General features: G+C 46.0%; 1 protein-coding gene and 1 long non-coding RNA gene across 4 annotated transcripts; one reads left to right on the top strand and one right to left on the bottom strand.

Moving 5' to 3' along the window:
• Positions 1-356: 356 nt before the first annotated feature.
• Positions 357-23,625, top strand: LOC119128030 (hedgehog interacting protein). Of its 3 annotated transcripts, none has more exons than XM_037260109.1 (13): positions 357-1,110; positions 4,528-4,720; positions 7,394-7,538; positions 7,722-7,923; positions 11,426-11,577; positions 12,221-12,394; positions 12,464-12,607; positions 12,700-12,818; positions 13,967-14,090; positions 15,141-15,286; positions 15,991-16,072; positions 21,304-21,452; positions 21,774-23,625. In XM_037260109.1, the coding sequence occupies exons 1-13, from the start codon at positions 796-798 to the stop codon at positions 21,968-21,970; spliced, it is 2,142 nt and encodes a 713-aa protein (XP_037116004.1). In that variant the 5' UTR covers positions 357-795; the 3' UTR covers positions 21,971-23,625. The 3 variants fall into 3 exon arrangements, with proteins under 3 accessions (XP_037116004.1, XP_037116093.1, XP_037116185.1); XM_037260198.1 differs by lacking the exon at positions 357-1,110 and adding an exon at positions 1,236-1,360; XM_037260290.1 differs by lacking the exon at positions 357-1,110 and adding an exon at positions 1,505-1,652.
• On the bottom strand, positions 13,747-15,282 carry LOC119133066. Its single transcript, XR_005100048.1, has 2 exons — positions 15,145-15,282; positions 13,747-14,693 (listed from the first exon to the last, which is right to left on the bottom strand). It is a non-coding gene; the product is annotated as an uncharacterized LOC119133066 (long non-coding RNA).
• Positions 23,626-23,914: the final 289 nt, after the last annotated feature.

Raw genomic sequence — 23,914 nt, 5'->3', positions numbered from 1 at the left:
TTCCCATGCATTTAAATAACTATCATAGCAAATGTGTGTTAAATGAATTAATTGTTCTTGATAGGTCAGTATTGCCGTCTAGCCTACTGGACAAATTATAGACTGATTTGATCTAAATCCCTATATCATCATAAATGTGGACTATTACGTTGCGTGTGTCCGTGCACGCATGCGCGCGTGCATGTGAGTGTGAATCCGTGTGTCTTCGAATGCGCGCACTCACTCTTCCCTGCAGACAGGTGACCGTCGACCTCGTGTGTGCAAGCGTGTGTGTGTGTGGAGGGGCGTGTGTGCGTGTGTGTGCGCGCGCGCGCTACGCGCGTCCCCGTTGAACATATACGTCACGGCGCTCTTCTCGCGCGCTGGTTAAAAAGGAGGAAAGCGCACGAGCAAAACATGTGAGCGCTCCTGAGGACTTGCACGAAAGAAGAAGGAACTTTTACTGTCGTTTTTCCTTGTTTTTTTCCTCAATGCCTCCACACACTGCGGGATTATCATTGTTATTGTCATCTGTAAGGGACGCCCGGGCTCTGCTTTTGTGGATAAATTGCCATCTTTTTGCTGTTTTCTGGGAAACAGCTCGTATTTATTATTATTAGGAGGCAGACACCTGCAGCATGCTTGTACTCGTAAACGTAATAAACGCCCACATAAATAGTGCTCTAATATAACAAATTGCTTTTATTTTCTTGTGCATCCTCCTTTTTTGGAAGTATTGTGGATTTATTTGTTTGGATCTTTCTTTTTGGATTTTTTTCTTTCTTTCTAACGTTGTTGAAAAAAAAGAAAGAAACAATGAAGCACTTGCAATTTGTGCTGGTGCTGGCCATTGCTGTCAATGTTTGGGAGTGCGGGGACGCTAAATTCGGACCCGAGCGTGGCAGCGAACTGAGCGCCAGGAGGCGACGCTGCTACGACGGCAGCCTGCCCAAGCGCCTCAAGAAGCGGGAGAGGAAAGTGCTCCTGGATGGCGGCGCTGGCTCTACGACCACCTCCACGACCACCACCACCGGCGGCGGAGCCGAAGTTTGCCACCGGCTCTACCCGCGAGTGTCCTGCTGTCCCACCAGGAGAGCCGCGTATCAGATCGCGCACCGCAGGGATGCCCGGGTAAGGTTTACAAGAGCGACGTTGGGGGCTTTTTACGACCTTCGTCATTCTGTTTTATTGTGGTTTTCGAGGGTGGGGGGTTCGCCTTCCGGCTGTACCGTAAAGCGACTTTTGTGTGCGACGATATGTTTTAAAAGGTTTTGTTTACGTCACTTTGGCACCGTTTTACGTTACCTGCCGCTTGGCGCGTCGGCACGGTTGTTGCCATTGGTGACGGCTCTCACGGTTTGGCTTCACTCCGGGGAGCAAGGTAAGCGACAATAAACCCGGCAGCAACTTATGTTTAACAATTTGACCGCGGTTCGTCGTTTATTTTGTTAGTTTCTCGGGCTATTCTTCGAAACCAAGTAAGTTTTATCAACTGTGCCGTTCTTGAATGTCCCCCACCAACACGTTCACGTCGTAGAAAGTATGCGACACGGGAGCTAAATGGCTTCGTAACGTCGTCAATAATGGATTTTCTGTCTCTCTCCGCGCTTCTTATGTTATATAACATGTCCGGAGAGGTTTTACTGACCAGTGACTGAATTGGTTTCACTTGGGTGAGTCAAAAACATACGCACGCCTGTTTAATCTTCTGTTCTTGAATGCCCCTCCAGCGTCCTCATCTCACGCTGCGATTTTCACGTAACGTCACCTGGCAACGTACTTTATGTCTCTTGGACAACTTTATGGGTGTCTCATCTGTTGTTTTGGCAGTTGAGTGAAGTTTTACAAACTGTTCGGTGACGCGAAATAACCAGCGAGCCAAAAAACCGAAGCTGTAATGTGCCTTTCCCGAACGCACCCAACCCCGCTCGGCGTTTTCACTTTCTAATAACTGACAGCATCTTATCTTGTTTTTCCGGAGTTTTTCCAGACTAGTCTGCGAAGCCCCCCCAAAATTAGGTGAGTCAACATAACATAAGCGATAAAAAATGTCGTTTTTGAACGCCCAGCTTTTTTACTTAAAAGCAGGAACGTGAGCTGGCTTATATCACTTTAAAACCATTCAATGTTACTGCATTTCCAGACTATTATCTGCAGGTGAGTCAAAAACGAACTGAAATGTGTCATTCTCCAATATTTGCATGTAAAACCACTTCTGGAATCATTCAAGGGGCGCTGGGTAGTGAGAGGGGGGGGGGGGTACATTATCGCATCATTTAATTTCCTCAAGTCATGCAAATAAGCCAGGAGAGAGAGGAGGGTCTTGAGAGGGTTTGAAAGAGTCGACTTCTCCTCCCAGTTACACTGCCCACACACGGAGCCCATTCTGATTATGGCCAAAGAATAACAAGGCCATTGTGTTTGTTGGTTTCACTAATGGGAGAAGCTGGAGAACATCACGCCCCTCTCTCCCTCCACACCTCTCCTTCCAGCCAAGTGTTAATGCCTTTGGGAGTGTCCCCCTCCTCTTTTGCCAACCAACTTACACCTATTCCCCCGAGGACAAGTGTTTTGTTGGAGCTAAGAGTTGCCTACATCGCTGCTGCCACTGACTGAATGACAAGTGTTTCTTTTCAAACGAGTGGTTGCGTAGCCTAACAGTGCTGCAAAGGGGATCATATTTGGTTAAATTGGGGGAACAATAGTATTCAAATGTTAAATTGTGCATAATTAAATCTTGTAGTCAGTTGCGTTGCAGGCAAACTTGGCAGTCCGTCTGTACCACAACTCAAATACGTGACAAGTCACAGAAATCAAAGTCCTCATCACCATCTCTGAGTAAATGTGTCAGTTGGCCTGTTGGAAGCAAGTAACCTAGCGATTTGGGTCTTTACTTGGTGCTCCAACAGAAAAACTCAAATGCCCGAACGTCATGGCGATGGAAATGAGGTGTAGTGAGGTGTGTGATATGCTGACATCACACATTAGAACAGGTTGGCATTCAAAATGTTTATATCTACGGCATCGTTTCCCCCAAAATATTAGTCCAGTGCCTCATTTCTTTTCCTACATCACGTCATTGATTTTTTTTTTTTTGTTTGACTACCATCAAGAAAAAAAAGGACACAAACATAAAGCCTCGCTTGTTTGGTTTTCTGCAAGGACGCAAATTTGGCATCGGTCCCGGCAACATATGGACACTGCGTACGGCTGAGAGCACACGAATGCTACTCGCAGTGGAACCTTTGCCAGCTCACGCCACTCGGAATCACGAGGCAATTTACTAGAGCGGGAAGGCAGGCATGCCCACCACGCTGCGGGACGTACGCAGGAACACGTGGGCGGGGATTGAGCTTTCCTTCTAAGGCAACAGAAACCATTTTTTTGTCTATTAACTCCACAGCCTATGTTTTCAGTTTTTACATTTTTAATGGCCATAAAAGTAGGAAAATAATAAGCACAGAAAACATATTCAACACTGCTCTAACCTTGACCACATCTATAGCTCCATGTCACACTTGAGCTAGCAGCCTAACCGCTAGCTAGCACTACTATATTGTTAGCTGTCATAACATGTGACGACTCTGGCGGGTCTGGCTACCTTTTCCCCGCTAAACACGGCTCAGTGGCATTTTGTTCCGTAATCAGGCAAACGTGATAGGCATCCTTCTTCTGGCCTTGGGTCCTTGCAGCTAATTGATTTGGACAGACTGCTAATTTGTTGATAGCAGCGAGAGGGAACGATGTGGCTGTCTATCTCTCCATTTGTGTTTACACATGGACCTCACACGGCGCAAAGTACTGCCAGCCTTGCTCTGCCTCCGCTTGCCCAAGTGGCAACCGCTCTTGACCCAGACCAGATTACATTGTGTTTGGTTGCAGCTAATTTGCTACATAAATAATCCCGCTCATTTCTTTTCGGATTAACTCCCGGGCTACTAACGACCCGCCTCCCGAAGTCGAGCTTGTAATATTTGCTTCCTTCGTGTCGCGTGGCTGCGAGTTGTTAAAAAAAAAAAGGATATTTGGCTCCAGACGGCCTAATTTACTGTGTAACTTTATGTGGGGTTGGCTACTAGTAGCAATTAGCTGAGTGCTTTTTTTTTTCCCGCATTCTTTAGCGCACAATCTGACAATGTTAGCATTGGACATAAAACAAAACAAGAACAACGCAATTGCTTATTGGCACCATGATCTTTCCGTTTATTAGTCTACTTGTACCTTGACTTGTCTTTCTCGATTACCTAACTTGCGTCCACTTAAAGTGTCTCGTATACTTTTTTGCAGAACCGCCAATTCCCCTTTAATCAAGCTCATCTGGGAAAGTCATTATCAAAGCTGACACAAAGTGATGTAATAGAACGGACAGAAGGAATAACAAACGAGAAGTTTCCCAGCTAAACGAAAGCTCAAATGTTTATTTCACTTCAATCTTATATGCATAATTATTTGGAACAGGGTGTAGACAGCAAACAGGCAAAGCTGCCTTTTTCCAACGCTAAACATTAATCAGTCATCTTTGTGTGTCTGTGTGTGTGTGGTCTCCAGATCTTCTCCACCAACAACACAGAATGCGGCCGTCTGCTGGAGGAGATCAAGTGTGCGCGCTGCTCCCCTAACGCGCAGGTGTTGTTCAACCCGTCGGAACCAGGCAGGATGCCACACAGGGAGCCCGACCTTCCTCGGCTCTGCCAGGACTTCTGCCGCGAGTTCTACTACACCTGCCGGGGACACGTACCGGGTAAATAATCCCCGCCGGGCGTCTCTGAATCACACGCCTTTGTTTGGTTACCTTGTAAGATTCACTCGCGAGTCGGTCAGATGTTCCGTGCGGATTTATTTATCCAGCGCTTTACCTCATCTGACCTCACCTTCATTTGTTGATGACCACCCCTCGTTTGTTTGCTACTTTGTCCGCCCTTTTTTTTTTTTATTTGTGTTGCTTTTCAACGCCCTTGTATCTTTTCGGTTGCCAGCTTATTTTGATTAGCCTGACAAACACGGACATGTTGTCCCGGCCTTGATTGTCACAACCACACACGCGCACAAATTTGTGTGTTTTTTTTTTTTTTTTTTCCTGACATCAGCGTGGTACCCAAGATGGCGCAGGTGGATGTGAAAAACAAACGAATATGACGAGCGCAAACAAAAATCAACACAAGCCCAAGTGAGCGGAGTCATAGGGCAAGAAACTGCTGCCAAATTTTACAAATATTTTCTCAGTGATATTTAAATTTATAAATTTTGGGGTGAGATTTTTGTAACATATAGTTTTTCATTTTTTGTAAATTTCCAAGATGCTAAATGTTCCAGTTTGCCCATAATTTTTTTTTTTTATGAGCAGGTACCACTTTTCCAAAGATCAACTTTTGCAAGTGAGTCTGTAAGTTCCGCAAGTTCCCAGGTTAGCGCGTTCCAAAACATGACCCAATAGCCTACGCTACAAAATATCAAACATTGCGACAGAACCCGTCCTTGTCTGCGCTGGCGGGCACATGCTGCGACATTAGCTCATGGCGCGTAGAGGAGGCGCGGTTGGTTGCGAGTTACTGCCCGGGAGCTGACACACATGTGGGCTCAGGGAGTCAAAGCCAAAAAAAAAGGCTGAAAAGACGAGCCCCCCCCCCCTCCCCTTTCTCCCACCCCGTGTTGTGCGCCTTCTCCACGGGCCACAGATCAGCATATGTGGTGACGAATGACACATTTATTTTTCTACAAAGCCAGTGTGTATGTAAAACTGCTGAAGTGCATCAAGATGTCAAGTACTTGGGCCGGGCCACCCAGGTTGCCTTTGGAAGATAACCAGATGGAAGCTTCAGCGCCGGGGAGCCACGAATATGGACAAGGCTCTGTCTCTCTCTCTTTCTCTCTCTCTCTCTCTCGCTCTCTCTGTCACGCTGCCTCTCACTCGCTCATTTGCTCTGTTCAAATCTTGTTTTTGTACTTGTGTGGGTTCTTCTTTTGTATTTATTCATCAGTTTATGTATTTGATAATTTTTCATTTTTAGTTATATCTCAGCGTGTTTACATGTCCTAATTATGACGTATTCAAAATTCACTTCTTTTTTTTCTGGAAATCACAATGTCCCAGAAGTGCTGCCGCTTCGGCTCACTCGTGACCTTAGCTGGCCTAATTTGGAGATGATTTTTAATGTACAGTTGACCCTATGTGCCAAGGGAGTAAAACCACCTCTGCACAGATTCTGTGAAATTGCCTCAAGGCAAATCTAAAAATCAGGACAGGCTGGAAAGAAGTTGGAAATTTGTAGTCGACTTTACTCCCCATTCCGCGTCATTACCATTTGTACAGAAGGATGACCTGGAAACCTTGGCTATCATTTACGTCGTGCCAGCACTTGTGTTCCCCTCCATTAGTTCTCACTCCCACCTTCCTACCGCCACCATTCCCGCTTACCCATGCAGTCCCTTGCCCGAGCTGAGTCGAGCTCCCAAGCCAGCGTGCTTAAGATAACTGCGGACACAAGCGGGTGGGCGGTTTGTGTTCCTGGGCCACTTTGATCTCCATCTTGTGTTTAGATGTTCGGGGGGGGTATCCTATCACCTCCACTTTTTGCTGCAGTCAGCCCTCGCAGTGGCACATGAAAGGTGGGGGTCGGGGTGGGACCCTGTTTGTGTTTTTATCCCCCCCCCACCGTCCAAAGGAAACAGAATTGGCAAGATTGTTTTTTAACTGGCTAGGGGGGCTCCAGAGGTACTGCACACTAAGACTAATGTTGTGCCAGTCCTGTTTTTTTAAGCGTGTGGTTGAGATCTCAGTTTTGCGCTCAAAGAGCAATACGGATACGGTGCATAAAAACTAGCGGTGTGGCAAAAATCCGAATTCGCTCCTTACCTTGATTTTCAGGTCACCTCTCGGTTCACACCGACGGTCGCGGCTCTCCAATCGACCTCCCAGATTGATACGTGATAGTTTTGTTTTAAAGAGAATATTAATATCCTAAACACGCGCTCCGTCCTGTTTATTATATACCGAAGGCCAAACATTTTCCAATCTCCAAAAGGGTCTCGGTTTCTCGCTCGCCCGCATTGCAATCATGTCAAACTGACAGCTGGTGTACATTGTCAATAAATGTTTTTCGCAAAGTCGGCAATTCATTATTCGATATGCACAAACACGCTCGCCGTTGGCCAAAATCATGTCAGTGTAAATTATAGTCTCTCTCCTCCTTGCAATTTTAGCCAGAAAAACGCGTTTGGTTTGGCCCGCTGTCTCTTTTTCTCTGCGCTTTGGTTTGATCCAACAAACACATATCGTATCTTTTTGCCGCTTTCTGTCCACCGCTTTCCTCGTCTTTCTCCTCCAGTCGACAGCAAACGCCCGTTCGTTGCATTTTCGCTCTGCCCGCTTTATCAAATGTACCCGCCCGTATTTCATTTGATTTTATTTGTGCAGAATTGTTCCAGGCCGACGCGGACGAGTTCTGCCAATACTACGGTCGACGAGACGCAGGCCTGTGCTTTCCAGATTTTCAGCGAAAGCAAGCGCAGGGCCAAGATTCCAACTACTTGGGAGATGAGAAAATGGAAGATATCAGCAGGTTTGTGGCCGCAGTTTGTTTTCATTTTCGGGTCCGACTCGGGCGTTAAATCTTCGGCGTTGTGCCGAAGTTTGTTCGCAAAGGGCCTTTCCCTCACAAAATGCAATTGAATATCAAACACCCCCATTTTATTTCTTTACCTTCTCCTCTGTCTGCCCTTCTTGTATCTCCGCCATTGCCCAGGAAACACAAACACAACTGCTACTGTGCCCAGGAGGTGTTGAGTGGTCTACGGCAGCCTGTGGCCGCGGTGCACTGCGGCGACGGATCCCAGCGCCTCTTTGTCTTGGAGCGGGAGGGATTCGTCCGAATACTCACCCACGACCTGCAGCTGCTCAAGGAGCCCTTCCTGGACATCCACAAATTGGTGCAGAGCGGCCTGAAGGTAAGGAGGAGCCGGCCGCCAGTAACGTCTCCCTTGTTGCCTGCTCGCTATTAGCGTTGCAATTATATCGTTATGCCAAACAAGAAACCATTCATCAAACGTGACGGCGGCCAATCATTGCGCTATTTTCTGCTAATTAACTGTACATACAGCTTGCATTGTGCTGCTGCGCCGTTCGCTCGCTCTCACAAGATGGCTTAATGGCCCGCCTAATCTATCCCACATTGTTCCTCTGAGGAGTCACGCTGAAAAAAATGGTACGATTTGGGAGTTCTGGAAAAAATAGGCCTTAATAGTCAAACAAGATTATTTTTTTTAAATTTTTTTTTTAATATTATATCGAAATAGTACATAGAAATAAACAGGTTAAAAGACTTTATTTAAGAATCTGGTTGAAGTGGACGCTAACTAAGCTAGCATGCAAGAGATGAGTTTGAAGTTTCAGCCGCACAGGCAAGGAGCGATGGGAAGTGTCCTAAATTCTTCAGATTGCATGCGGAGATGGCATTGCCGGGATATTTCAAGGGTGAGGAGGAAGGGGTGCACACGCTCCCGGACAGGAAGTTTGTTCCCGCACGCATGCCAGTCACAGTTTGTTTACAGGGAGTCAAAGCAAGCAAAGCTTCTGAATATCTAAGTGGCCCCTCGCGGGTCCCGCTCGGCATGCTCCGTCTTCCCCTTATCGTCGGCATCATCGCTGGATGTGCATGAAGCCATCGTTATGATGATCCGATCCCGCGAGTCTTGTTCTGCCAGCCTCGGCCCCCCCCTCCAGCCACGCAAAATGGAGAAGGTGTTTACCGGCAGCATCAACAGGATGGAGCTGCCTTCAATATAGAGCCCCCCCTAGAGAGGAGCCAGATAACCGCTTTATCATCAGTCCCATGCACATGCTTTGATTGTAATGCCCTGTGTTTCCTTCTCCCACTCCCCCAACACTCCCGCTCGCTCCTTCTATGGACGCCCACCCTCCTCGCCGTCCCCTCCGTGTGCCAATTAAGCTGCAGCGAAACAATGGCGTGCCGCTTCAGCTGCGGGCTGCATGCTGCGCTGTGGGTGTTCCGCCTGTAATTTGATCTCTGTACGCTTGTCCCCGCCGCAAATGCGCACCATCCTCGGTCGTCCTCGCCGCAACTGCTTGATATTTTCCTCCCTCACCTCTAATGTGATTGGACAAGACTCAGCTTGAATGTATTTACTTACAGCTGCAGCTCTTTTTTTTTTTCCCAGAGGGATAAAAAAATGTCACTGCCAATTTTTGGGCTCATTATTTGTGGAAATTAGTCAACTTCTTCCTTTGGTATGTCAACATACCGCAATGAAGGCCATTGAAAAGATGTTTTTTGTTCGAAGGAGAAGCAGATGATGTGCATGCGAGTCGTTTTTCCATTACAAAGTGGCGTCGCCAACTGCTGGCCCGGCAAGCGCAATACATCGATATTTGGTGGCCCGTCCATCTGTCCGTTCCCTTTTTTTTTTTTTTTGCTAGACCTGCGTTATGTAGTCTTTGCCAAAACTATACAACCCCTCCTCATCCTTTCCTCAAGCTTCATTTTCAAAGCCGGACCCCCCGGAGAACACAAGTGGAGGGAAGGGAGGAATGCAGCAGCAGGTGTTTGTGACAAATGAAAAGATAATACCTTGAAAGATTCATTCGGAGCACTGCCTGACTGCAAGTGTGCTGACAGATGCTGTATTTAGTGCTTACATAAAGGACTGGCTGTTGTACAATGAAGCAATCCAAGTTATTAGCAAGGGAGCAAATCGTTCATTGGCTTGCAACACTGTTTATTCAGGGTGTCGCCCCCTTGGCCTCGGATCACGGCCTCTTCGGAATTGCGGTTACCTTTGGTTTATTTTGGGGATATGGGTCAGTGCATCTCCACATTCAACATACGGACACGGCTATAAAACATCCTGACACAATTGGCGGGGTACAAGTCACCTTTTCTTTCCCGCCCCCCCTCCAACCCGGATTTGACTTGAGCGAGCTGCTGTCTGACTCTTACGTATCGCAACAGCTTTCACAACATCAATGAAACCCACGAGGTTCTCTGTGGGGGTCTCGGTTCTTGCTCATCGGTACTCCTAGAACATTCCAGGGTGCCGCGTCATCCTTTTTGATTCCACATGTGGCCGGCGTAAGTGTCTGCGTACACGTTACGCCATCCAAACAAGACTGCGAGCGGTGGAGTAAACCTCACAACATCCATCTTGATTATTTAGATGTGTTGCACGACCTTTTGGCCGGAATATTAAAGGGCGCGTGTCAGCTGGAGCCGATCCCAGTCGACTCTGGGCGAGTCGCAGGATACACCCTGGACTGGTTGTGAGCCAATCGCAAATTGCCGTGTAATAGATGAGAAATAAAACAGAACGACTCATTTTTGGAGAATGTTCATTTTTGTCATATTTTTACGAGCGAACTACGATGACGGAATCTTTCTGCCTCCACCTTGATCAAATTCACCAAAATGATGTTAAAGCATCTGCGCCACAATTTAGACACACTTTCAGATGGTCTGAAGTTTTGTCTATATATATTATATATATATATATATATATATTCAGCCACCCAATTGTCAATCCCCTGGTCTGTCCGTTTTTACACCCAAGTCCACTCTTTTGCGGAGAAGAGCGCCACGTTAATGACCAAGCCGTCCGGGCCGACCTGCTCCGGCCTAGCTTGGCGCGATTGTTGATTATTACAGCGAGTGAGCGAGCGATGACGGCGAGACCACCAAGGTAGCGGCAGAGCTGCCTCTGGGGCTGAGACAAAGGTTTACATATTACACAAGCAATTTAGATGTTTTCTAAACATGTTGCCAAGACAGTGGGAATTGGCAGCCCCTTCCTTGTTTAGTATTTTTTTTTCCACCCCCCCCCTCCTTTTCCCCTGATGATGTGAATTTTGCATGCGTTTTGTGTAAACCCGCGAAGGGGCGCGGTGCGGCCGGGGTGGTACGGAGTTGAAGCACTCTGCACTTTTGTGCTCTCTATGAACTGTGAGCGAGCTAATAAATTCTTTGAGCCACTCAGCGCCGCATTCACGGATATCCCCCAAAGATTACACACACAAATCACCGCACAATAGGGGGCCACCTCGAAGGGCCCCGGGGCGTCCTGGGAGGGGCGCGGTGGGCGGCTGCGGGGACCCAGATCCCCGAGGACAAGCGCGCATAACCAAGAGGAGTGGGCGGGGTTGGAAGAGGAGCCGCAAACGGCTGCGCTCGGAGTCAAATGCTTTATAATGGCGGGTAATGGTATATTCAAGGAGCTCGGTGGAGGTGTGAAGTGAAACAGGCGATGGTTTGAAAGGGAAGAATGAAAGAATGCCAGCGGTGTCAAAGGGAATGTGATGGAGAAATAAAAAGGGGGATTAGAGAGAGGGGGGGGGCGGTCAGGGGAGGGGGGGCTGATTCGGAACCCACACGACCAAGGAGAGGCCGAGGCGGGACATAATTAACTCCTGGATCTTTTGTGCTTTGCCATCTGACTGCAGGGCAGAGATGAAAGGGGCCTGCTAAGCCTGGCATTCCATCCCAATTATAAGAAGAATGGCAAGCTCTACGTCGCCTACACCACCAACCAAGAGCGCTGGGCCATCGGGCCGCACGACCACATTCTCCGCGTTGTGGAGTACACCGTGTCCAGGTAACGGGGGGGGGGGGGGGCAAACACTCCAAAAAAACAACAACTAATGGGCTCTTTGCACATAATCTTTTTCCATCTCAGACATATATTATCTTTAAGTATGTGATTTTATGCTATAATATAACTGACTGTAAAACGTTCCAGAAAAAGGTGTTAAGGAGCAGTAAAAAGTCGGCGGATCTAAAGTATGCAGCTGTTCACTTGAATGATAAACGATTGGTGGAGGAAAAAAAGCGTCTTCTCTCAATCACACCAGTCCATTTGCCTTAATGATCTAATCTTAATGACAGTTTTGGCACGCCGTCCCGCGGACTGACTGCGGCGCACGGGGCCGTAACTCAACTCGAGGATTTGATGGCATTTTTACAGCGTCGTTATTTTCTTTAGAAAGCTGTTTTTCTTTCCTTTTTTTTTCCGGGCAAATTGCGAGACCTTTAGAAACTCAAAATAAGCGAGGATGAAATGTTACTCCTCCTAGTGTAGCCAAAGACTCACTTTGCAAGAGACTGCGTGATGTCATCGCCCGCCCACTGTCTGCCTCATGTCTCAAATCATCTTTCCTCATTGAAATGAATGGAAATGCCATGAATTTGTCCCAGACTCACTTTTTGACGCAGGATCTTTTTTTTTTTTAATCCCTCAGAAAGAACCCAAACCAGGTGGACATCCGGACCCTCCGGGTCCTGATGGAAGTAGCCGAGCTGCACCGGAAACATCTGGGCGGGCAACTGCTCTTCAGCCCCGAGGGTCTGCTGTACATCATCCTGGGGGACGGAATGATCACCCTGGACGACATGGAGGAGATGGATGGACTCAGGTGAGGAAAGGTCCAAAGGTATCAAGACATGAAGGTCATCCAAAGCCTAAAAGATGCGTTGGTGCGCAGTGATTTCACAGGGTCCGTGCTCAGCGTAGACGTGGACACGGATGGCTGCGCGTCCCCCTATTCCATCCCGCGGGACAACCCGTACTTCAATGGCACCAACCAGCCACCGGAAATCTTTGCGCAAGGTTTACACGACCCAGGCAGGTTGGTCAAACGCAAAAAAAAAAATTTTTTTTTAAATTAAGCGCACTCGTGTCGTTCTGTGCTCCTTATTTTCTGGGTTCTGTGTGGCGTAGGTGCAGCGTGGACCGGATCCAAACGGAGAACGGGAGCCTCCTCATGCTCTGCACGGATGCCAGCGGCAAAAACTCCACCACGGGAAGAATTTTGGAGATTCACAAAGGGAAAGATTACGGTGAGTTCAAGTAGAAATGTCTCTAATGTGCAGGTGTACTTTAAAACACTATAAAAAAGAATTTTGTCGAGAAATCTGGATAGACACAACATTCTGGGAATGTTTTGAGACATCCTTGGTACCAACTCGTCGAAGCGTGCCGTCAAAGCACTCTTTTAAGAAACACTCCATAAAATTGATCATGATGTAAATGTGCCTTTTTTGCCCAAGATTTTGGCTTTAAATTGAGAACAAAAAAATTCCCCCACCCTCGTTTTGTAAGAACACAGCAGTTTGGCAACACGTTGAGATACAATTCAGGACAGCTGCCAAGGTACAGGAGGTTACATGTAAAAATTTTAGAAGTGCCAGAGAAATACCCCCCCAACACACACACACACACGCACACAAATTCACTCACTTGGAACCCCTGTGTGCACGGAGCACATAAATGCCAAAAGCAAAATTGCATCCACACTGTGAATTTGGATCTGTCTACAGCAATAACCACAAGGTTGATGGCTTAGCATTGTTGAAGACGCAAATCTCAGCGGGGTTCCTCTCACAATGAGCGGAAAAAAAAGGCAAATGGCGCTCTTGACCATTTTTAACCCACTTTCCTTCCACAGATAAATTAACGGCTGTTTGTCTTAATAATGACGACTTAGGCAACCCAAATGTCGACTTGACCCCCTTGAGGGATGCTTCGCCACAGGGGCCAATTATCTAAACTGGAAAGTCATTGCCGTGGGGAAATCAACACACCAGCCGCCATTCACATTTCCCATTGCCAAGACCACAGCGCTCCAAAAATAAGTCTTATTACATCAGCGTCAAACTTATGAAGCAGACAGGGGGACAATGCGGACGTCTGCCAAAGTCCATGCGGTACTGACAAAATGCGGACCCAAAATGGCTTGTTCCACGAAAACCATATTTAAAAGTCATATTTCATGGTCATCGCTTTATTGTTGTCGTTTGGCTTCATCATTCTCACAAACTATACTTTAATTATAAAATTAGTTCCTCAACGCCCTTTTCCGCACAAAAAGTAAAAAGTTCTTTTAAAATACATTTTTTTCTTAAAAAAGCTAATTTACGTTTTTTTTTTCTTCTCAAAGAATGATTTTGTTTTTCTAATATTTGCTCCTCTCCTTCATACTGCGCAGAGAACGAACCTTCCGTCTATGACCTGCAGTCCATCGGAGGAGCGCCGCCAGTGGGCGGTTTCATCTACAGGGGTTGCCAGTCCAGACGATTGTACGGCAGCTACGTGTTTGGAGATAAGCTCGGGTAAGGCACAAACCATATTGCCTCCAAATTGTAGCATGTTTCAGATTGGGGACCATCTTTTAGAGGAAGGGTGCTGCTGTTTTGGTTGGCTACAGAGTTCAAATGGTGTGTTTTGTGTCACCAGCATTTGTGTTCCTGTAGGAGGCAACCATTATAGTTTTTGAGAATGTTAGATTTGCAGACGTCACCACTCTCCATTCTCACCCTCGTCAATCTGTCCCTTGCATCATGCGGTGAATACAAAGTTCCAGCGATGTGGGGGTGGGGCCGGTGGGGGACGTCGGTATTGTGTTACTCTTGCCACAGTGGCCTGGCCAGTTGGGTGTAAATGGAGACGGGACATCCTGCCTTGCGCTGTTCACACTTTTCTTTGGTTTGTAATTCATCCTCATTTGCTGATGTCAAAGACTGACGCTCCAAGAGGCAAAGAGGAAGTCAATCACGGTGAGAAATTTCCCTTCATTGCAGGATCTTTGGGATTGGGTTTGGAACCATGCGCGGTGGCTGAAATTCCGTTCCAATTTGCGGATGTGTTGTGAATCTTGTGATTGAGCAAAACCTTCCTGGTGACGCAACGACGGTCTCTAGTGGCATCATGCGGGTCTGTGGGAAAGGAAAATGGTTAGAATGGTAGCCAAGACATGTGCAAGGATTAATTCATTGACCTCTATAATATAAAATGGCATATTTCCACAAATAAACACCTTGTGATTGACAACTCCCTTTTGTGTAATGACCTCAGTTCAAAGATGCTAATGTCTTCACACAAAATTGCTGTTTGAACTCAGTTGCGAACGAAAACAGCAGCACCAGTCCAGTGGACAGACAGGTGGTCACTGTGACTTCAGTCCTATGTTGCATGCACATGTAGCGCCAACGTTTTGGCTAATAATTGTTTCAAGGAAGTACAGCATTATTCAGATTATTTATTCATTCAACTGGATGACATAGCCAATAAATAATTGACACTTCAGTTGGAGCGGAGGTCACGTACTTCACGGCTCCAAGACTTGACTTGTTTTGTTCGATCCTATCTACTGTTTATCTCAGCAACCTGCGGATTCTCCAGAAGTCGTCGATAACGCCGTCGGCAGCAAGCGACCAGTGGCAGGAGAAACCGCTTTGTCTGGGCTCAGCCAGCTCCTGCGGCTCCACGCTGGTCGGACACATCCTGGGATTCGGAGAAGACGAGCTGGGTCAGTGTGGCCGTGACGAGGCGTACAGTATTTTACGAGTCAGTTGCCCTTATGCTTGACCAGTCACAGGGTGGCGTTAACTTTTTGGGAATTCCCGTGTGTGAGCAATTGGAGATAAGCAAAGTTACCGTCCGAGGGAGGCGTTTATTTTGTCAGCGGATGACCCAGCCGGCGACTCGACGGCTTTCTATTCAAGGGACGGCCACCATTTGAGGAAATACGGTTTTGACTTTCAATCAGCCAGCAGGATATTAAATGCATACTTCCTGATGGATTCAATGTCATTGCTATAAAACATCACGCAAAGCCTCCCATTTTGCATGCTGGGCCACCTACGGCGCAATGTTTTGCACGGGTGTAGTGTGTTGCCGTCAATTTGGGAGCGCTCGGGTGAAGTGAGGTGAGCGGCCTAATGTGATACAGAACTTTATACCAGCTGCGGCCCACCAGTCATCGGCGGGGATTACAAACTGTCGGCTGCAGTGTTTCTGATTAAGTCAAGCACTCGCTCAACAACAGCCATCATAAATGTTTGATCGGCGCTCTCGCGGGCGTGCGTCCCAAAAGGCACGGGACCCCGCAGACACATGTTTACACTTTGTCCCCTTATGGGATTTTGCTGTTCTTCGTTAAACCATCCCGGCGTGCTTCCCGCTCGTGAGTGTTTTCCGTGCACCCGTAAAACATCTTCCATTTTGTTTCAGGTGAAGGCTACATACTGGCGAGCAGTAAAAGCATGGTGCAGTCGCAAAGTGGCAAACTCTACAAGTTGGTGGACCCCAAAAGGTACACGTCAACACTTCTTCTAGACTTCCACACTTGCTGCTCGCCATAATCATTTGCATTACGGTTCTCCTAAAGTTGCTCAATTCCCAAAGCCCACTGTTGAATTAAAACAAAAAAAACCTTTTAACATTTCATCAGAGATGGCGCACCCATTCCACCCCGTTAACTACCTAAAAAACAAAAACCCCGATGATGATTAAAAACATTGAGTTCTGCCCGTGGAATCGGATCATGGTGAGAAAAATCAGGCACAGGTGAGTCAAGGTAACAAATGATGTCTTACTAAAGAAATAAAGAAATAAAATTAAATACAAATAATAAATAAATGAAATAAAATAATCAAACATTCACCACACGGGAAAACCATAATATAAATTTTAATGACAGGTCAGCCTTCCACTTTTAAATCTCACGTACACATACCACAGATTGGGAATTTGATCACTCGGGTGCAAACATATGGTGTTGGCTATCACATTTTTTTTGTAAGCTGCCGGTAAGTGTAAGCTGCCGGCGTGTGCAGTCGGTTGTGTCCTTAAATATCTTCGGAGAAGCAGAATTAGATGCAGAGGAGCCATAGTGGAAGTGTACCCAATAAATTGGCCGCTGTCACACAATCCCGCGTTGATACAACCCATGAGGCCTCCATTAATCTCCCGTCTTTCAAATCCTAGCCAATGCCAACGGGTCGTCACATGACGGCCCCGCCTCGGCCCCGGCCCACGCTAACGCAGAACGGCAACCGGAGAGCGAGCGTTGCATTTCACTACATTAGTGTCAGGTATTGCTAACGGCGTAGCTGGATGGACGCGCGCCGTAACTGGCAACGTAACCGCACGCCAGTTATTTTCAGAGCAGTCGCACAGAAGGTTTTATTTTGCTGAGAGTGGGGGAAAAACACCGGGACACCTGTCTCGTCCCACTTTGACACGTCATTTATCTCACTGCATATGCGCTAACACGGTGTTATGCTAACCTTTTAGTAAGCACTCTCTACGATATTGAGCAAGAGTGTTTTATTTCTTCAACATTTATTAATGATGCAATCATGAATGCTTGTGACATTAGCAACTGTATTCAATAATTAACTTCTTCAACACAAACAAATTGCCTCATCAACTACAGCTAGCATGCTAGTCTAAATAACATGCTAGCGCAAACAACGCGATACATACAGGCAAATAAATATGCACCTGAAATCGCAAATGAAACGCAGATGAGAAAAATATGAATTGCCTACACCCAAAAACAACAAATACTTTTATTATTTCAACTTGAGCACATAAAAACAGCCAGTAGACAAGATTTTTAGTGACTAACGGATGACAAAAGTACGGTATTCAAATTTGCTGAAGAGCAAACATTCTATAATTGGCACTGACATGGAACGGTGGTATGAAATGGACCACGTCAATTTTCCGCCTTCTGAAATAGCACCAGAAGCCCCTCTTACGCTGCCCGTAAAAGGCGGCATTACATTACAGGCATTTCTTATAGTAGCGGATCATGTTTGACTTTGGAGGCTAAACCGTATGCGATTTTGTTTCCATGTCAGCAAACGGGTGGCGCTTAACTCGGAACAGCCGAAAGAACAGCTCGCCGATGAAATATCTCCTGTTAAATGGAGAGAGACAGATTAAGTAGAAAAAGCAGACTGGGAATCACACTTGAAATATGTTATGCGGCTGATCAGTCGCGGGTGACGACAGTGCCACCCAGGCATCGGCGCAATTAATGACACCGCAGATGTTTCAAAAAGGGGCCCCGGTGACTTGCTCCGTATTTATGTTTTCTGGCCCCGCCGCTGGATGCGTCGTCGCTCCCCCTCGGCAGAACATTTCTTTCCACCGTGGACTGGACTTGTTTAGTCTGCAGACAAGTTGCAGCAGTCTTTGAAAAATTTGTTATCATAAAATAAGTTTTTGCTACTTTATAACTTTGCTCCTCAGCATGATCACATATAATTGTCATTTTGAGGAATCTTTTCCTTCTACGGGGATCAATCACACTTTCCCATTCACAACGTTTGAGACTTTCTGCTAACTTTAAATGCAACTACTTTGCGGTGCCATCGCGTTGTTATTCTCCTGGTGGATGTTTGGGAACACGCAGAAGCCGTTTGGTAGAGCGCGGACTAAAGGCCCTACAGGGAAACATTAACCATAAAATCCCTCAGAAGTGTTTGTGTAAACATGTCTTGGGCAGATGACTTCATTTGGAGGTATTTGTTTGTCAGCGGAAGTGCGCCTCCGATAATAAATAGGCCACCATGCGTTGAAAAGCGCTGAATGGGGGGGGGGCTTGTAAAACAACCAGCGATGCTTGGTGGTTTTGCGGCGTGATTGAAGTCATCCAAATTTTTTGCACGTTCTGACAAATGCGCAAAATGTCAACATCAGGTCAAGTTTAATTGTGCCAATTTCTGATTTATTTATTATTATTATACGCTTTTGTTTTTGCTTTTTTCTTATGTAAGCCATTCAGAAAATGGATGGTACAAATTTATGATCCTAATTATTGTCTGGTGTCATTAAGACTTGTTCTCATAAAAGAACATCTTCAGATTACGACTTAATTCTCTTGAAATTATTTCACGACACATAACTTTAATGATTCTGCCCGTAACCCCCCCTGTGGGTGAAGCGCTTCAGTAAATGGATGGATGAATTATTTGACAACTTTATTCCCGCCAATTGGATTTTTTTCTTGTAAATTACAATTTTATAAACAAAAGTTAAATTCTCACATTCTGACTTTTACAACTTAAATCTCATACACCTTATGTGTTCTTTCTTTTGTCACAACTTTTCGATGATGTTCTCAGAATTTCATTTCACTTTTCATTGAAACCATTTGTGTTTTTTATCATCTTAACATGCTTTCAAGGCTATCCGGGGATTCCCAGTGTGGTCTCTTTTGGCGACCATTGTCGGACGGAGGGTGGCCGTCTTTTGTATCGTCCCTCCTTATTTTAATTGTGCAAGAATATTTACTGTGTATTGTAGCGGCCGCTATTCACACAGCGTTGTCAAAGCGCCGACCACAGCGGAGGTGGTGCAAGATTTAAGAGGCACGGGAAAAGAAAGGGTTTTTTTTTTTTTTGCGACACCATGCTGGGAGTTAGCATATCGCGCGCTCGCACAGGCCCGCAGATGTGCGCGTTCGCATGTACCCGCCACCCACGCAGTTTATATCTGTACACAGCAAACACAGCACACACTCGGATAAATACATGCGTATAAACAAGAGGCCGGAGACGTTTGCCGATATGTGACTTGTGTGACGTTGACTGTCAAACAGGAAAAGTTCCTTCCAACTCGAGAATTTGCGGTCAATCCTGTGGATACGTTCCAGACCTTCCAGCAAGAGGTCAAAATGCACAGCCATATAGATAATATCGGATTAATCTGATATGATTTTTTTTTAAAGACACAGTTTGCTAAATAAGAGACCAAGAGTGCTCGTTTCAAGCTGTTTCCCACACTATTTAAAATAGGCTAACAACAGTTAGCAAAAGAGACAAAATAGGTCGCATCGCCACTTATTCCCATCATATTTCTGTCAGCATTTTAAAGATATCCTGCCTTCCAACTATCTCATGTATGAGCACTTTCTTGGCTCCCCAGCCCTCCCTCCCTCCCAAAGTTGCAACATTCCCACAGTGGCTGTTGACCCAGCTGCCTTTGTCAAGTGGCGCTACCAGCAGGTGCTGTTTTCACAGCCACCCTGGCAGTCGTACGCACTGTTTAGTTGCGCCGCTGACCCCTTGCCTGCTATTAACAGTGTTCGCCACGAAAAGCCACCCCCCCGTCCCTCCTGCAATCCTCTAGGGAGTCTTTCTCTATTTTTTACCCCCTTGTCCACTCAGGGATGGAGTCTAGATTTGGATGCTGATGGGAGCATGGGAATGTACCCTTCCTCCGCCACCATTGTTTGGCATTTAATACCGAATCATTGTATCAAAACTTTTTATCATCAAGCCAAAGTCAGAGACACACATAATACTCCGTGTGTGCCTTTAAGGGGCGTGGCTTTGATGTCAACTCCTTGGGACTTTGCCCAAGAATGTATCCGTCATTATCTCCTTAGCCGCACGAACATTAACGCACATCTGAAAGAGAATTGCCCAAATTCCTCGACTGATTTCAAAGCGGTTGAAGTAAATTAAACTAAACCCTGGCGCCTGTTTTTTTTTTTTTATCGACATGGAGATCTCTCCAGTAGTCGCTCTTAAATCCTATCTCTAGGTTTCCATCCGACTACAGAGTGACCTCCTGGCCATGATTGATGACACCTGTCCTTGTGGACAAATTTGCTGACGTCAGCGCCGTGGCCTCCAGGTTCTTGATACCCACAAGAGTCCAGTTACCATTCCCGGTCACTCACTCGCATTGTGTTGGTCTTTTCGTTCGTCTTTCTTCTGTCGCGTGTGTGCCGGGCACATTTGAACTTAATTATGCACTTGGCGTATTGCTTCCAGATTTGTAGCGCGTGATATGGAATAATTATTTGACAGCCCATTCGCCGATGTGCGTGTGTGGGTCTTTCTGCCTTAATACGGAATGATCACAGCATGTCCCCCGCTACACGCTCGCTCTTTGCCCAAGTCTTTGCTGTGATGTTGAGTATGCGGTGGGTCTGGTTTTATTTTTTTTATCTGAAGCTGTACTTGTATTCCTCACTCAAGATTTCATACCGCAGGCACAATTTCTAGTACCTTCGCAAAACATCAACGAGAGACCAATCGAAGGCAGTCGCGGTTTCGTTTTTGTTTCATAAACGATGACCCCCCACACACACACACACACAGTACGAACTTGACGAAGGATTTTTTTGGGTTCACAACACCGCATATTTCGTACGGCACCGCTCCAAGCAAATGTGTTGAATTACAACGTAAGCCGAGGCCAACAAACAAGTTTTGGTTCTGCCCTTGCTTATTGTACGTTGTCTGGCAAAGAACGTTGTAATTCCTTCCTCCTAAAAAAAATCAAGATGCCTTTGCACGAAAGCTTCTCGGGACAAACTAAAACTGGTTTGGCGTAAGCAGACCATCCATCAGCACTAGTCAAACATTATAAGTTGGAGTTCCCTACTTTTGGCTCGGTCATCAGGTGGAATCAAGTCCGGGAGACTTTGATAGACATGTCCACCCAAGTTCATGTTCCCGCCCTCCCCGCAAACACAAACTGACTTTGCCCCGCCCCTCTTGTCCCAACTGTTCTTTCCAGGCCCCTCATCCCCAAGGAGTGCCAACGTCAGGTGGAGCCTCCTGAGCTGCTGATGACAGCTTGCTCCAGACACTGCAAGAACGGACACTGCACTCCCACCGGCAAATGCTGCTGCAGCCCAGGCTGGGAGGGGCCCTTGTGCCGCATCGGTGAGGCTTGTTCCCTTCAAATGTCTTTAGAGCTGATTACGGCAAAACTCTCAAACAACTTTGGTAGACCGAGCAAGACAGCAGTCTGACGTACTGCCCAAAAGCATATCGCTAGCCAAGTCAATCACTTGACCCGAATCCCATTGAGTATGCATTTCCCTTGCCCCAATATTTATGGACCCAAATATGGTAGCCCTAAATGGTCAAACAATCTCAATACAGAATTGGAGCTGTTAGGCATTGCAGGTCATAATTTTCCTCCGATTATTTTCATCTTCATTACGACCTAACGTGAGCCTTTCCTGCCCCCCCCCCATCCAGCCAAGTGCGTCCCAGGCTGTCGCAACGGAGGCGTATGCATGGAGCCCAACAAGTGCCTGTGCAAGAGTGGCTACTCGGGCGACCAGTGCGAGCAGAGCGAGCAGGGCATGCCCAACGACCAGGAGAAGGACGGCCTTCTGGACCACATCATCGACATGACCTCGTACCTCCTGGACCTGACTAGCTACATCGTATAAAGAGACTGCGAGGGGCTCGTCCTCGTCAGCACCTTCATCCCCGCCCTACACGAATCTACCTAGCGCCACCGGCCAACGAGGTATCCATTTTTTTATTTCATTTTGCCCACGCTGACGAGAAAAAAAAAAAGGATCTCCATCACAGCTGCCTTTGACATCATTGGACGTTATGGTTTCTCACTGGACGATAAGCTACTTGAGCGCCAGGCCAGGCATCCAAGTCACGGAAAACGCCCGCCAAGACATTTCTGCTCCTCTTTGGGACAAATCTAAAAAAAAAAAAACAACGCAATGGAGCGACCGTTTATTTTGGCGTGATGTCGTCATGACTTTTGTTCACAAGACTGCATCCACAACTGTTAGACATTTTCATCGCAGGATGAAGAAAGACGCTGGATTGCTACCCACCCCTGCTCTGCATTCATTACAAAACTTTTCAAAAGTCAAACACATTTGCACAGTTCCGGTCTAACAAAGCTAGCCTCTTTCACACGGAGACCCTGCAAAAGTAAGAGTCATTCGATTAAATCACTGCTACTTGTGACGTTTAAAAAACAAAAAGCTTTTTGTGTGTTGCAAAATTGGCAGTCAAGACAGGAAATCACACCTTTACCCGTATTTTAAGATGAACAGTTTCACACAGCAACACAGCATCTCGCAATCAGATGGCGTGATGATATCGTTGTCTGACGTGAGAATTGCTTCCAGTGAGTGTCAGGTGTGAAACCTCTCAACCTGACAGATTTCAGCAAAAGCGCTTTTACACGGTAAAACAGCGTCTCACAATCAGGAAATGAGATGACATCAGACGCTGATGTCATAATTGCTTGCAACACAACAAGGCTGGAGAAGTGAAATCCCCGCAGTTGCAGAATAACCTGCCATCTTTTCGCGGGTGTTGTAAAAGGGGCTAGTGGACGACCAAATCACAAAGGGAAGAAGAGGAGGAGGTAGCGAATGGCGATGTATATTCCCCTATAGAGCTTACCCACTACTACTTAGTATTGCAAAAAAAAAAAATAATGGGAAAAAAAAAAAGCATAGCATTATTATTATGATAGAGGGGGGTTTATTTTTCTAAGCGTAATAATATATGGGAGAGATTGGTGTTTATAAAAAATATGTTTTACACTAAGCTTTGTGTCCATTTGGTATACTTGCAGCTTGCTTTTTAAGCGCCCTTCCCCTAAACAATCCACTACACAAAGCGCCACTACAGTTCCACCATGTTGCCGTTTGTTTTTGTTCAAACGGTGTTGGTTTTTTTTTTTTGTATTTGTTCACCTCGTTGAGGTGTTGCTGACATAATACGTCTACCTGGTCAAGTCCACAATGGAATTTTTATGCTGTAAAATGAAAAAAAAGGTCTATTTTTTGTTGTTGTTTTTCTTTTTTTGTTAGCACTTAATGTGAACGTTGTTGCATTGTAGCTGCTGAGTCGGCATGGTGTGAATAGAATAACCATTTTCATTATTTAAGTAGTAGTTACACAAAATGAGATAATTATTTAAGTATGTCATTGTACTGTATGTGTGCATTTTTTTTCTTTTTTAAAAATTTGTTTTGTATTCATGTATTGTAAATACAACTTAGGGATGATAACTTTCTCTTCAGAAATATCAATATGTCTATTAAAATTTATAGCATGTCTCAAATGTTGGTTTTTAGTGTTTACTTCCAACAGGACAGAAGCACAATCCATGTTGATTTTCAAAAGATGCCAATTTTTTTTTAAAAAGAGCCCAAGAGGAAAGAAATTAGATATTTATTTGAGGTCTGGCGTTAAACCTTTCACAAGAAACCCTCCTTGAAAACTTTTTATTTTTATTTTAATAGCCTGAGAGCAAAAAAGCAAGGATGCTGATAAACACAAGGAAATGTGGGTGATCCTTTTCAACTTCACATTTTTTTGGACGTATACGCACACACACCATGTAGATATTA

The sequence above is a fragment of the Syngnathus acus genome, chromosome 1, assembly GCF_901709675.1.
Source record: "Syngnathus acus chromosome 1, fSynAcu1.2, whole genome shotgun sequence".
Classification (NCBI taxonomy): domain Eukaryota; kingdom Metazoa; phylum Chordata; class Actinopteri; order Syngnathiformes; family Syngnathidae; genus Syngnathus; species Syngnathus acus.
Note: the sequence above shows the minus strand (reverse complement) of the source record. Positions and strands in the feature narration are given on the sequence as shown.

Bases quoted from the DNA above. Each gene is read 5' to 3' on its own strand.
- LOC119128030 (XM_037260109.1), top strand. From the start codon at position 796: ATGAAGCACTTGCAATTTGTGCTGGTGCTGGCCATTGCTGTCAATGTT. The intron at 1,111-4,527 runs GTAAGGTTTACA...TGTGGTCTCCAG, and splicing joins CGCACCGCAGGGATGCCCGG to ATCTTCTCCACCAACAACAC. The intron at 12,608-12,699 runs GTTGGTCAAACG...TGTGTGGCGTAG, and splicing joins GGTTTACACGACCCAGGCAG to GTGCAGCGTGGACCGGATCC.